Genomic DNA, 16,129 nt, shown 5'->3' with positions numbered 1-16,129 from the left:
GAACCCTAGAAGTTGGAATTCGAAATAAAAGAATTCCGTAGCTCCGCTGCCTGGGCAAAATTTCCTTCTTAGCACGCTGTATGGCGTAAACCTGTCTTCATCAACCCAGTTGGTGCAGAACAGTAGAATATTAAAAGCCATTTCATTTTAATTTTTGCATATTTTCGTGTCACACTTAGTTCTCAGAATCTGTTACCCCTATTAATGGCGTCAATTGGTCATATAGTTAGGTCACTCGGCAAATCTCAGCAGATTCCAGTACCCTACAGCTAGCCTCAGCTGTATGACAAAGTCCGCCATTGGAACTACTTTCAAGTTCACAGATTACCAACAACGTTGCCCATGATGATGGCTTTGAAGAATGTTTTATCATACAAATATTTCAAAGTCTGAAGCTGTTTTTCTTTCAAGTTCATCCGATTTTCTTCAAACAAGGACTACTTGGCACTGAAAATTCTAAACACACTTCGAATGACGCAATTTTGATAACTTCTTTTTAAAAGCTGCAAGTTTTCCTAATAAGTAAACCAGTGCCGCATCACAATTGTATAGGCGTAGGTACATATCACTTACCGTCATACAGCCGAAGCTAGATGTAGAGTAACGAAATCTGCTCAGGTTTGCCGAGTGATAGTTAGGTAACTGAAAGTCTCATTATATGATTTATCAATCTAAAACTGATCATGTTTACATAGACTCTTTATTTATCCTTTATTTCAGAATTTATTGGTTACATATTTAGGAATGATTTTGGGTGGTGACTACATCTTTTCATGGGTGAATTTTACAGGATTAAATATAAGGTAAGATTTAAACAATATCATTGTTTCCTATGATTTTTTATTGTTTATCAAAGTGTTAAAAGTTCCGTAGCAGTAAAACCAGAATAAATTACAGTTCGACTTTTTTAAAGATCTAAACATGTTTTTTAGTGTCAGGAAGTATATTTTTTTTGTATATTTTTCATGTTTGGGAAGTATATTTTATAGAAAATATTTTTTTGTGTTTTTTCAGTGTTTTGGGAAGTATTTTTTATACAGTTGTAACATTTAGAAGAGTATCAAAACAACAAGCTAATGAAGATAAAGCCAAAACACAGACAATAAGTGTGTAGACCTCACTTATTCTTTTTTTTATATGTCAACATCGTATTCATTATCACCCTAGACACCCATCACGCAATCCCATTTTACTGCTCACTCAAATTTTTGAATATTTCGCGTCTGATTTTTTAATATTCATTATTCGAAGTACGGAAATTGATCTTGTATTTTTGTCTTTTATTAAATATGCTGATATTAATTCAACGATATCAAAAATAAATAAAATATATTGATTTGATTGAATGATTTACATTGTCAAGAAATCTGAATAATGCATCAAAAACGGTCCAAAAATGTTTTATTTCAGTTCAAACAAATATTTGAATGAATAGAATTTCAATTAATGACTTGGAATATTATATCTGTTTTTTGTTCTCGTCTTAAATATGCTGATATTGATTCAATAAAAACAAGTAAAAGATTTCATTGAAAGATTCACATTATCAAAAAATCTGAAAAAGCATCAAAAACGATCCAAAAATATATTATTTCAGTTTAATTGAATATTCACATTAATAAAATTTGAATATTTGAATAGTAATATCAGTATTCAGTGTGAGCCCTATTCCATTTAGTTGCAATACAGTGATGGGATAGGGTATGCTTATCCTTTCTGGAACACTTTATGTCATTTGTTGTTTGTATGGGCTTTTATGTTTACATGTAGCTATCAAATTTAGCTTGGCTTTTGTTTTATACCTCAAAATACCTGTATCTGTTGGTAGTTGTGATAAAAAAATATTGTTACCAATTCTTAGAAAGTATTATTAATTTTTTTATGTATTATTTTATATTATGAAATGTAGCAAGAGATTTGAAGCCCTCCCAAACCATTAAGATTCTCTTGGTTATGTATATTCTTTATGACATTGTATAAATCTTGAACATGGAGTAACATATTTTGTAACATGGATGGGAAATCTTCCTTTGTTCTTTTTGTTGAATAAGCAGATTATTTTCCCTCTAGTAGATTGGGTAGAGCTTAACCGTACAATAACTAGACATGTTCAATGTTATTGCACACTTTTGCTGGTTTACACTAGTTTTAGTAGAAATCATATAGAGAAGTGGGGTGGGTTTTCTGTGCAATAACAATAAGCATGTTGAGCAGTTGTCAATGTTACAAGTCATTTATAGCACGCTTCATTCGTTAACAGGTTTAAGCCGTGCTATAAATATAACCAATCTAATTAAAATATTTATCTATATTTCGTTTCGTTTTTTATACTTCCGGTGGCCTACACTACATGTAGATCTAACAAGTTATAGTTGGAGTTCACGTTCTATGACGTCAGGTACCAAGCAACCAATTAGCGACCGCCATGTATTTTTTATCTACTTTTGCTTTGTTTTCATTTCTATTGCCGCTAATGTCTACCCACAGTTCCGCGCAAAAAAGGTCACGCTCGATTTGACAGACCATTTGATTGGTTGACCCCCTCATTTCAAGCAGAATACGAGTTAAATAACGCTTCCAGATCTGAGTGTAGTAAAGACAAGTAAAATCAAAATTTTGAACTATAAAAACAAAACGAAATTGGATCTGTGTTTTAATCAGATTAAAATATAACATAAACACTCTGTGATCGGAATATGCTCAATTTATTCCTATAAACAAATCAAACCTATTTTTTATTTTTCAATTTTAAATTAATCAAATTCCCAAAGTGATGTGATTTATTGTTCATGTCACTTATAGAAATTCTGAGCATGTTTCTATGTTCATTCTATTCATGAACACCTTGGACTTTGGGTGGTTGAATGGTTTAACCTGTACGCTTTAGATCATAAGGTCTGTCATTGAGTCAGTTGGCGTGGTTTCGATCCCACACTAATATGTGACAAGGAGTAGGGTGGCCTACCCAACCTCGTGGGATTTCTCCGAGTTCTTCGGTTTCATCCCACTGCAACCTCATGGGTTTTCTCCGGGTCATCCAGTTTCCTCCCACTGCTAAAGACCCCTACAGGCAAGCAAATTATTGAAATAAAATGGAACCTTACGTTGGTCCAGAAATGACCTATTTTGTGTCAAGTGGATGTTAAACCCCATTTCTCTTTCTGTCCCCTTTCCTCTCGCTGCTGAAGACCCCTACGGGCAAGCGAATCATAGAAATAAAAGTGTGGAGTGGATGTTAAACCCCATTTCTCTCAATTCACCATCTTTAATCAACAACAGGAGTTTGTTTCTTTCACTAAGTGTTTATCTCCTAAGGGGGGAGGGGTGTTGGATGGCTGAATGGTTAGCATGTGCGTGCTGTATCATAAAGTCTGTCATAGAGTCAACTGGCGTGGTTTTGATTTTCCAGTTGTACGTGACAAGGAGTAGGGTCGCCTGTCCAACCTCATGGGTTTTCTCAGGGTCCTCCAGGTTTCCTCCCACTGCTAAAGACCCCCTACGCGCAAGCGAATTATTGAAATAAAATTGAACCATATGTTAGTCCCAATATGATCTAGTTTGTGTCCAGTGGATGTTAAACCCCATTTCTCTCTCTCTCTCTCTCATCTCCTAAATGTTTATAATTTTTTGTACAATGTCCTTTGTAATATATTTTTGTAGGAAATGTGTATGGTGCAACCCAATATAGGTATAATTTAGTATCAATATGGTTGAGTTTTTAAATATGGACCATGTTTATAGAGATTGTGGGAATTATTTATTTTATTTTGTTTCACTCTGATTAAAATACAGATCTATATTTCGTTTCATTTTTTAATACATTCAATGGCCTACACTACATGAAGATCTGATCAGTTGTACTGGAAGGTCGCGTCAGGGGTCGTACATGTGACTTTTGACACTATGACGTCAGTCATTGATTAATCAATCAGCATTGACATTTCTAGTGGTTTACCCACAGTTCTGTGCATGGCACTCCAAGAAGTCGCCTTAACAGATGATTTCATTGGTTAATCCCTCAGGCCATCCAGAACGTCTGTTATATAACAACTCTTCCAGATCCTAGTATAGTACAGACAAATAAAACGAAATTTTGAACTCTAAAAAATGAAACGAAATAGGATTTGTGTTTTAATCAAATTGGGTTTGTTTTTATGTCGTGATGTTTATCTTTATAATTCTTATATATTTGAAGGACTATGATCAGGGCTCTCGATTCAGTCATACTGGTCAGTCTTGACTGACTGGTAGTCATTTTGACCAACTAGAAAACATACCGGTCAGTCAATTTGCATGCTATAAAATAGGAATTTCAAAAAAATTAACCTTCAGATATAATAAATGCAGTTAAATTATTAGTTTTTATGTTTAAAAATTCTTCAAAATGTATACAAAAATCAGGATAATTGCTAATATTTAAGAAAACAATTGATGCTAATCCAATGTCAATATTTGACCGGTTGACAAAATTTTGAAGTGAGAGCCCTGACCATGAGTCAGTATAGTTTGCACTGTCACCTACATTTAAATTTGTTCTCAGTCTGTCAAAGAAAGCAGGGACCTATTAAAATGGATTTGTTCATCAGACTTATTGGGACTTTGGTGGTGAATTGTTGGAAATTTATAACCCAGGTTTATAAGAGTGGATCTGATGGGTATACTATAATATAGCGTAGAATCAGCTAAAATAAACGTAATGAAAATAATCATTGATCAATTCACAAATGTTATATTTATAGTGCCATACTGTACGAGAATATATGTACCTTAACATATATGCAGAGGTAAGCGCATGTGTAGATGTTAAAAGTACTAGAATATATCGATGTCAAATCTCCAAAATACCAGTGGAATAACAGTTAAATATAGATTTTGAGACCATACAGTATGATTACACAATCAAAAGTACTTTCAATAAAGATAAATTATGGGAGATAAGATAAACAGCTGGCAGTTCTCACTGTAATAATTAAAAAATAGATAATGTAAAGGCAATTTGCTGAAAATTTCATTCAAATTGATCCACTATGAACCAAGAACTAAGCGATTGAAATTTCCGGCTATTGATTTTACATAGCCATTATTTAGTGTCATAATGACTATATTTTTTTTCGTGCAAGCCACCCAATTCGTTGTGAAGGTTGTAATATACTTAGACATAATGGTACATATTTTTTACTTTTTAAGTGTATTTTGAAGATCTTGCATGTTGTGTTTTTAATATTGAAATTATATAGTATCAGTTATCTACCCTTACTTATGGCATGCTTCGCCTGTAAATCTTATTTTGTAGATTTCATATCAATCTGATTACAATATAGATCCTATTTCGTTTCGCTTTTATAGTTCAAAATTTCAGGGGGGTTGGATGGCTGAATGGTTAGCGTGCGCGCGCTGTATCATAAAGTCTGTCATTGAGTCGACTGGCGTGGTTTCGAATCCCCGGTTGTACGTGACAAGGAGTAGGGTCGCCTGTCCAACCTTGTGGGTTTTCTCCGGGTCCTCCGGTTTCTTCCCACTGTTAAAGACCCCTATGCGCAAGCGAATTATTGAAATAAAATTAAACCATATGTTAGTCCCGAAATGACCTAGTTTGTGTTGAGTGGACGTTAAACCCCATTTCTCTCTCTCTCTCTCAAAATTTCAATTTACTTGTCTTTACTACACTGTTATCATTGACGTGTTCTGAATGATGTGAGGGAATAGCCAATGAAACAGTCTGTTACGGCGAGCTTTAGGCGTGTTTTGCACGGAACTGTGGGTAATCCACTAGTAACATCAATGCTGATTGGTTAATCAAATGTCTGACGTCATAGGGTCAAAACCCGCTTGTATGACCTCTGACGCGACCTATCACTAGAACCAGTCAGATCTTCATGTAGTGTAGGCCATCGAAAGTAAAAAAAACAAAACGTAATATAGATCTGTATTTTAATCAGAGTGGTTTCATATCTGTTTTAGTTAAATATTCATTATGCAAGAGCTAAATCTGTCTATTGCAGGCCTTTTTTTAGGCCTGAAATCTTATCTAAATTATTAATTAGACATTAATTAACTTTTTCCAGACCATAATCAACTCTCGATGCCATCATTAACGTAAAAATGGATAATCAAGACTTTATTTATCATCGCACCAAAGTTAGTAATGATGTTCGAGGCTAGCCTAAAATTCACAGTGAAGCAATTTGACATTTTTAGCATATTCTGTTTTCATTATCTATTTTTTAACTATTATAGCGAGAACTATCAGCTCTTTATTGAATCTTACCTATTGCCCTATTAAAGAGGCATTATGTGAGAGCTAAATTTGCCCCTAGCAGGCATATTTCTGGCTTTAAATGTTATAACGATTATTATTTAGACATCTATTCTATTCATATAATCAACTCCCTGGGCCCATAGATGGCTTAGATATTGAGTTTATTAGACTATGCCTCCCATATCTGTATTAAACTTGAATGTCTCCAACCAAGCCCAAATTTTTAGAAAATGCATGACCTCACTCACTCACTCACTACTCACTGCTGATAAAAGACCTGACAATAGAGTTAAATACAGTGTTCTATATATATTCTTATATAATAAAAGTCTTAATTGTATTAAAAGTATCCATTTATAAACTTTGCACAGAATAAAGTCATTTTTCATTATCTTACCTTAGAGATAGATTATGTAAGATTTAGATAAAGTGCTAGCCATTCTAGCTATAATAGTTAAAAGAATAATTTGAAAATTTCATTCAAATTACTCAATTGCAAGCGAAGATATTAGCCTTTGAAGGTTTGACAAGATGTGTTCATTAATTGCAACCACCGTACTGGTTGTTCAAAGCTAAGTCTCGCTCCTCCATTTTATGTTAAATCAAAATATGGCTGAACCGTTGAGTTGATTATGGTCTTGTCATGTTAATAAATGTCTAATTAATAGTTTATATGACATTTCGGGCCTAAAGAAAGACCAGCCACAGGCAGATTTAGCTCTTGCATAATGTATGTTTTAACAAGTATTGCAAGAACGACCACCTCTTTGTCTCCTGACTAGTTTATCATAATACTGAATTAAAGTTATGCTTACACTCAATGTTCAATCTTTATTTTTTAACATAAGGAATTATATTTTAAAATCTAGTTATTTTAGCTGATGGGTATTTATATTATTTTGTTTATATTTGCATGCATAGTTGTATTAGGCAGGACTGCATCTCTCCCACATGAGAACAGACGAGTGATGATTTTTGGGTAAATGGGCTATTTTTAGACAAATATGACCTAATTACCAATGTGATTAAAATACAGATCTATATTTCGTTTCATTTATTTATACTTTCGATGGCCTACACTACATGAAGATCTGACAAGTTATAGCGATAGGTCACGTCAGGGGTCAAAAGACCGACTTATGACCCTATGATGTCAGACATTTGATTAACCAATCAGCATTGATGTTACTAGTGGATTACCCACAGTTCCATGCAAAACACGCCTAAAGCTCGCCGTGACAGACCGTTTCATTGGCTTATCCCTGACACCATTCAGAACACGAGTTAAATAACAACTCTACCAGATCCAAGTGTAGTAAAGACAAGTAAAACGAAATTTTGAACTATAAAAACGAAACGAAATAGGATGTGTGTTTTAACCAGATTGACCTAATTGCCAACAATAATCAATGGGTTTTCTGGCAATTTTCGTTGATGAGTTTGAGAAACTATTTTAAAATTATAAAGTCGTCACTGTGATACAGGGGCCTGTCTGTACACCTATGTTTGCATGTAGCATTTATTTCATTTATTTAATTATACTGCCATTGTTATCACGAAAGTAAATAGAAATCCAGTACTACAGTTTACAGGTAAATTATACCTGTCAAAACTGTAGTTGATGTTTTGGTGTTCTTTGTCCCACCCCCTTGTTCACAGTGGGCATTATTCATAAGGGACAATCTCAAACTTTCAACACTTATGTCCAAAGATAAACCGAGGTCCTGTGTACACATTAGCCCAGTTGGAGCAGAACAGTAGGATGTTAAACCTCATTTCATTTAATATTTTCCACTTCTTTGAGTGGCATTTAGTAAATGAAGTGAAATGGGGTTTAACGTCCTACTGTTGAGTGGCATTTAGTAAATGAAATGAAATGAAATGGGGTTTAACGTCCTACTGTTGAGTGGCATTTAGTAATTGAATAGTAACGCCCAACCACCAAGTTTCACATGTTATTCTTTTGGATGCAAGTGTTGAAATTTTTCGACGGCCCCTTGCAATGTCTGTGTTTTTGTGTTGCTTTTGTCTGTTTTGCTTGTGTTTTTGTCATTTTGTTTATTTTGGAACACATGGCTTATTATCAAAATTAGCATGGTTTAATTATATCATGGTAAGGATGAACGCTATCAACTATATAAAGGCAGCCCATCCCCATGTTTTTGTATTTGAACTAGTGCTGTTACTAGCATTTTGTTTTTCAAACATAAGTTTTTTTTATGTCAACAATATATATATATATATATAGAAATGATATATCATAGTTACAAGCGACGATTTTGATATCACCTTCACAGAGATACGAATCAGTGTCATCATTTAATGAATGTTAAGAATTAATTAAATACACCTTTGAGATATGTCTAATTAAGCTCACAATATTTAGATATTTAATTCACCATGAACTGCCAATTTTTATATTTTATAGTAAATCTGCCCTAAAACTACTGCTTTCGAATGATATGTTCCAGTTCTGGGAATACTAAGGCTAGTTATTCGTTCCTTCTTCCCTATTACAAAAATCTATAAATGTTACCCTCCTATCTGATTACACTATTTTGATTGAATACACTATTTTGCCTATAACGTTTTTTAGGACTTCGAATTCTGTCTTATGGTTTGGATTGTTCGTACTTGGTTTTATTTTAATTCTATTTTGGCTAACCATTTAAGCAATTACTTCATCGAAATAATCACCACCATTTGAAATTCTCTTGGTATTCCAGACGAAAAACCCTTGGTATCAACATTTGTTAAATCTGACTGCCAAGATTTATCCACTTTGAATACTCTGTCAGAGGATATTGACAAGGATCCCAAGCAAACATCTTGTGAACTTGCTCTTGTCCACAAACTTACTGCTGACAATTGATCCTGAACCGAGACAGTGTTACAATGTGTTGTTCCCCAGGGTCCTATACTGGGCCCATCACTGTTTACAATGTTTACCAGCTCGAATACCTCTTATTTAAAGTTACTGACTCATACTTCTTGGTTCTTACATGAAATGACATACTACATACAGAATGCAAAATCATGGTCAAAATTAAATTAAATGAAAATAATACAGAAGCACTTATTTACTGACATGATCATGACTCAAATAGTATGACTGCAGTACAACCAAGTTCAGCTGTTCACATTGTAACTGGGTGAAAAGCTGAAAAAAACTAATTGGTTGCCTGTTCAAGCCAAGTTTAAGTTCAAAATATTATCTTTAGCCTATCAGTATCTGAATGGAAGTGTTCTGACCGAAGTAGCTGTGCAATGTTTTTAGATATTACTGCCAATTCTTAGTGAATATTATAATTTTTGTGGTCAATCTTTCCAAGTTGCTGCATCCACAAAGTAGAATAAACTACTATCAAACGTCCACTGAAATCCAACCCATTTAAATCAGTTTCAATAATATTATTAAACACTGGTGTTTTGTGAGCCATGACGACATTTTGTGGATTTAGTACATTGTAAATGGACATATGATTATTTGCTGACAAAAAATAATTAGGTCATGTGAGATGAATACATGTGAGCTTCTGCTTGTTTTGAAATCCATTATAACAGTATTGTATACACTCATGACGTCCTCAAACCAAAAGCATATTTGATGGTAAAAACACTGGGTTACCAGTTGTCTGATTATGTGTTAATCCTAGCAAGTTATTTCTATTGTATATTGTTTATTTTAGATTGGGGTATATTAACTATATTTTGTAGATTTTTTAAAATATTTTTATATAAGGCAATTGATTCAATTATTAATATACTGTAACCCAGTCCACTATATTGACTAAATTATTTACAATTGATGACCCAACACTTACATTAAAGTTGTGATCATCATTTGCTTTTGACTGCTTAGTCACTAAGATTGAATATTTAGTATTTAAACATACATTATACAAGAGCTAAATCTGCCTATTGCAGGTCTTTTTTTAGGCCTGAGATGTTATCTAAATTATTAATTAGGTATTAACTTATCCAGGCCATAATCAACTCTCGATGTCATCGCTAGCCTTCGATATTTAGAGGATTGGAATACATTTTGTGATGGATAATTTAACTTACAAATGGATAATCTAGACATGGTTTATTATCGCACCCAAGTTAGTAATGACGTTCAAGGCTAAGCTAAAATGAAATCGCTAATATCTTGCTTCAGAGTGAAGCAATTTGACTGAAATTTTCAGCATATTCTGTTTCCATTATCTATTTTGGACTATGATAGCGAGAACTGTCAGCTCTTTATCTAATCTTACCTAATGCCCCTTTAATCCATTTTTAAACCAACATTACATCGAGAGATTTAACTTCAGCATTATTGTAGTTTGAAAGGGATTAACAATCAATTAATTGATTCTCAGAGGTTTTAAGACTAGTGATTTTGATATATTTATTATTTTTGCTTTACATCATTTATCTTAGTATTTTGTATCCGTCCTGCCTTACTGAACATTTATTTCTCTAAGGGACTGTTGCAAAAAGTCAACACTTGTGTCCAAACAACCTGTGGAACTGGATGGATGGGTTCAACAACAACCTGGATAGAAAAACAAAAGCTAAAGTAACGATGTGCTATTTGCATAAAATTTCTCATGGATTGATCTAGGTTTATGTGTACACAGCTTGATTAATTAAAGTTTAATTTAGTAAACAAATTCAAAATACCAACAGCTACATAATGTCCTAACTTGGATTCACTCAGATTTTAAAAAAAAAAGGCCTACCAATAAATTTTCGTGGACAATGAAATGATGTCTGGCTTATTACATAGCGGAGGAACATAGATCGATGAAATTTTAATTCTACATATATTTTCGTAAATACTAAACGAATTTGGACCATTTTTAGATTTTTTGAGTGATTCCTATAGCACTAAAATGGCACATCAGGCCTTGTTTATTTTTAGTATTATTGAATGATTAATGGATATATGTGAAGTCTTACTGTGTCGCACATTGATCATCAGTGATTGGGATGACATCGATTCAGCTTAATGAGCCCTCAATATTAAACATGCATTATGCAAGAGCTTAATCTGATTATTTCAAGTCTTAATTTAGGCTTCAGATGTTATAGAAATTATAAATTAGATCTTTATTTAAACAACAAGACCAAAATCAACTCTGTAGACCCACGGATGGCTCGGCTACAGCTCGGATTTAAATAGGATTTCACTAATTGATTAAATCAAATAAGGGGTAACCTGATGAAAATACGTCAGTTAGATCGAGGCTAAATGATAGAGTGTACTTAGCGAGGCCGCTGTAAAGCGTTTCCGTATGCCATTGAAAACTTTACTTGATAATCGATATATGTAGGTGGAGTTAACGCCTGTCAATCAAACGATCGGGCGAAGGTGAAGACACATTTCGCTACCATTTCTAGGCAAATATTACAACGATGATAACTTTGTTCAGAATGAAGTAATTTGACTGAAATTTTCAATATATTCTTCTTTCATCGTCTATTTTTGAACTGTTATAGCATAAATGGCCAACTCTCTATAAAAATCTCCCATAATGTATCTTTAATATTTCCCTTTCTAGAAGATTGTTTATAAGACTAATGCTTAGCCAATGATTGACGCCATCATCTTTTACAGAGTTATTAGAAGACTTTCGTATTACTCTGTGAAAAAGATCGACTCTGTCGCTGCAAGTGGGTTGAGATCTATCGGCATGTTATTTGTTTTGACACAAGTGTTGAAAATTTTATTATATGTAATCTTGTCATGTTCACATTTCATAAAATCAAAACCATGTTGTTATCATATTGTTCAGATGCAATTTAGCTTGTTATAAAATTATACTTAATGGATATGTATATATTTTTTTATTATGTTTGTGGGAAAAAATAAATGAATGCAAATGGGTTTTAATGGTGTTATTTGTTGAAAATTTGAAAGAAATTTAATTAACTTGGGTCATATCACATGATATTGGTAGACTTATCAAATTATTGATGAACCTGGGTCATTTGATGACTAAACACGGTTCAATTTCATTTCAATAATTCGCTTGCGCGTAGGGGTCTTTAGCAGTGGGAGGAAACCGGAAGACCTGGAGAAAACCCACAAGTTTGGACAGGTGACCCTACTTGTCACATACAACCAGGGAATCAAAACCACGCCTGTTGACTCAATGACAGACCTTATGATACAGCCCGCACATGCTAACCATTCGGCCATCCAACCCCCTCAGACCTTTTAGAACGGAGGGACTGGCATTCATGTAAAAGAACCCTATGGAATTTGTAATAGCACACTGTATGGCGTATGCCCGTCTTCATTAGCCCAGTCGGAGCAGAACAGTAGGATGTTAAAACCCCATTTCATTTCATTTCAAACGAACTAGAGTTTGTTCAAAATGGTTCCTCATTAGGACTAGCTGAACAAAACCAGTAAGTTAGAGTAAAACAACCTTTCAAAGCTGATTTACAAAAATTGTGGACAGGTGAACATGGGTTAGACAATATATACTTCAACATGAAACAGGAGAGAGAAATCACACAAACTAGGTCATTATGGGACTAACATGGTTCAATTTTATTTCAACAATTCACTTGCGCATAGGGGTCTTTAGTAGTGGGTGGAAACCGGAAGACCTGAAGAAAACCCACAAGGTTGGAAAGGCGACCCTACCCTTATGATGCAACGTGCACGCATTAACGATTTGGCCAACCAACCCCCAAAATATGATGCCACACTGGCTCACATACAGGAAATATTCTCAGTATTTTTCAGTTGTGCATGACTGGAAAGGATAAGTGTAGCACTTTGGATGGTATGAAAAACCAAGGTCCAGTGTACACATTGACGTTCTTGTGATATAACCCTAGTACCAGCGTCCAAATTTCCCACACAACACAATGCTTGGTAATATGCCTGTCTGCAAAACAGGAGGACTTTAAATGTGTTGTTGACATCGATTAGACATAATACCCAACTTGAAATGACAAAAGAGAGATAAATAGGGTTTAACATCCACTCGACACAAACTAGATCATTTTGGGACTAACACATGGTTCAATTTTATTTCAATAATTGGCTTGCACGTAGGGGTCTTTAGCACTGGGAGCCTGGGAGGAAACCGAAGTTGACTCAAAGACAGACCTTATGATACAACATGCACACGCTAACCATTCGGCCATCCGAATACGCTAAGTGCGTAGAGGCCTTTAGGAGAAATCCCATAAGGTTAGACAGGCGACCATACTGTACTCATTGTCACATACAAGCTGGGAATCGAAACAATGCCACTTGACTCAATAACAGACATTATGATACAACACACAAACGCCAACCATTCGGCCATCCAACCCCCAAAATAACAAAAGACAAAGCAGTAATTGTTTTCATTTTTAGTCAGTATGTATAACTAATCATCTACATATATAATATATGTACAATAATAAATAAATAAACTGAACATAATTCTTACAAATCTCATATTATCATCATAATCATACCTAGCGGAATATTCAACTGGGATGATGGACTGTACACATCACTGTACAATCTATTTATAGAAAAATATACATTACGCTTTTCATATATATTACACGGTTTTATAAATCAATCATTCTTATTATGTATCTTAAAGACTACTGAGTGCATATCTGAGGGAAATATTCTACTAATAGATAAAAATTTATTCATTTTTAGCATTCATGGACAAAAAACCTTTGTGCTGGGTGTAAAAATCCTTCTTGCACACTTAACTAATGAGTTCCTGGTTTAGGGTTGTAAACCAAGAGAATTCCAGGGTTAGGGTTACAGAACAATGAAATTCCTGGCTTAGGATTGTTTATCAATGTAAGTCTCGGCTTTCGGGTTGTAGACCAATGAAATTCCAGGCTTAGGGTTGTGGACCAATGAAATTCCAAGTTTAGGGTTGTAGACCAATGAAATCCAAGATTTAATGTTGTGAACCAATGAAATTCTCGGCTTAAGGATTGGGCTTTGATTTGATCATCCTATAAACGACCTGGAAGACAGGTGGTTATTTTACACCAATCAAAAACAAGTCTTTTTTATGACTTCCATGGCAAGTACCTACATGTACAGAAGCATGAATCTACTTTTCCAAAGATACATTATGTAAGATTTAAATAAGAAGCTGGCCTTTCTTGATACATGTATAAATGGATGAACATATGGAAAATTTCAGTCACATTAGGAATTATGAGCGTTTTAAAGCGGAAATTGCAAATTTTCAAGTTATATTTTTAAAATGTATTAAAATAAAGCCCTAAAATAGATGGTATCTATAAACAGTCCTACCTTGTTAAAGAATAATCCTATTAATCCTATAATTCTCTATTGCCAGCTGAGAAATTGGCAAAAATATCATTTTTAACTTCAAATTCCAACGTTGGAAAATGGCTGCCCCATGTTGTCAATAGCAAAACAGGGGAGGTAATTGTGTTGTTATTTCCTGTGTCATAGATTTTTAAGGGTGGGAAATAATGCCCATGATCATATAATAGTGATTTGATAACCTATTGAGCAAAAGACATAGAAATAATTATGTTTTGACTTTCTTAGAAAATTTCAAATTCTTGCTTTAAGTGGATTTACAGAGTAAAAACACAATCATACAAACATAAGGCCACACAAATTTGATTTCCTGTTCTTTAGAAACTGTCTGTTAAAATTTTTTTTTTTAATTTCTTAGGGGAAAAAGACTAATTTAAAAACTGAAAGTATTTGGTTCAGCTTTTCATAGGTCTTATTTCCAAATTTTAAGATTTGAAGTGGCTATTTATTTATCCAGACCTCCCTCCAGAAGAACAGGAAATATAATTGGTGTGGTCTAAGACACATACATGTAGACCGGGTGCTAGTTTCATGAAAGATACAATGGCGATTATAACACTTTCTACTACTATATCTAAGGTACTGGGCCCTTATTTACGAAACTTAAACTAAGATACAATTGAAATTTTAAGAAATACTGCAATTCGATTGGCCGACCAGTAAAATCAATTTGCATATATCCAATGAAGTTGCAGTATTTCTTAAAATTTCGGTTGTAACTTAGTTTAAGTTTTCGTGAATAAGGGCCCTGTTCACAATATTTCACCACTTGCATTCAAACGAATAACCCGCAGACCTGGGTGAGTATGTTGAACAACACAGCAGATAGAAAAGGAGAAAGAGAGAGAGAGAGAGAGAGAGATGATTTAATGTCCACTGGACACAAACTAGGTCAATACGGGACTAACATATGGTTTTTAATTTTATTTCATTAATTTGCTTGCACATAGGGGGCTTTAGCTGTCGGGAGGAAACCGGAGGACCAGGAAAAAACCCATAAGGTTGGACATGCGAGATAGAAAACGACAAATTAAACCTCGGTTGTTATTGAATCAAGAATGGAAATATGTCAACATTTTTTAACTCTGTTGACACAGAGGGTCATGTGGGTGGATGTGTCGTTTGGACACCGAAGTGTTGAAATTGTGCGACTGTCGCCTAATATATCTAATCAACATGTAGTTTTATAGTACACCATTCAAGCAGTGTGTACACTATCAACTTCTCGGCAACTAGTTGATCAAATTTTTGGTCAACATAAATTTGGGTCAAATTTTTGGTAATATGATGGGAAAAATCTCAGTTTTCGGACATTTGAGTCCATTTTAAATTTTGTCTCAATGTCACATGACTTCAGGTGAGTCAGCCGATTTTTGAATCATGATAACCGGAATTGTATTCGTATTCATTCGGCAACATGTTGACGCACTTTTTACAGTGTATACACTTGTCAACCGTTGATCAACATAGTGTTGGATTTAATATGTTGGTCAACATGTTGCCAAGAATTTGATAGTGTGTACAGACCTTCATATAGGTCTAAACAAAGT

The 16,129-nt window shown here is 34.2% G+C and overlaps 1 protein-coding gene across 2 annotated transcripts in view; it reads left to right on the top strand.

Moving 5' to 3' along the window:
• The window catches only part of LOC126819377 (nucleotide sugar transporter SLC35D1), a 29,573-nt gene extending 17,437 nt beyond the window's left edge, over positions 1–12,136 (top strand). The window contains exons 10-13 of one of the 2 annotated variants that reach the window (XM_050547388.2): positions 721–803; positions 1,015–1,106; positions 3,661–3,688; positions 8,986–12,136. In XM_050547388.2, coding sequence (XP_050403345.1) covers positions 721–803; positions 1,015–1,106; positions 3,661–3,688; positions 8,986–9,016 — 234 coding nt within the window. In that variant the 3' untranslated portion in view covers positions 9,017–12,136. Of the gene's footprint in view, positions 1–720; positions 804–1,014; positions 1,855–3,660; positions 3,689–8,985 lie in introns of those variants that run through there. The other variant, XM_050547389.2, reaches the window with a different exon arrangement.
• Positions 12,137–16,129: the final 3,993 nt, after the last annotated feature.

Source organism: Patella vulgata, chromosome 4 (assembly GCF_932274485.2).
Source record: "Patella vulgata chromosome 4, xgPatVulg1.2, whole genome shotgun sequence".
Classification (NCBI taxonomy): Eukaryota; Metazoa; Mollusca; class Gastropoda; family Patellidae; genus Patella; species Patella vulgata.
This window is presented reverse-complemented; position numbering and strand designations above follow the sequence as displayed.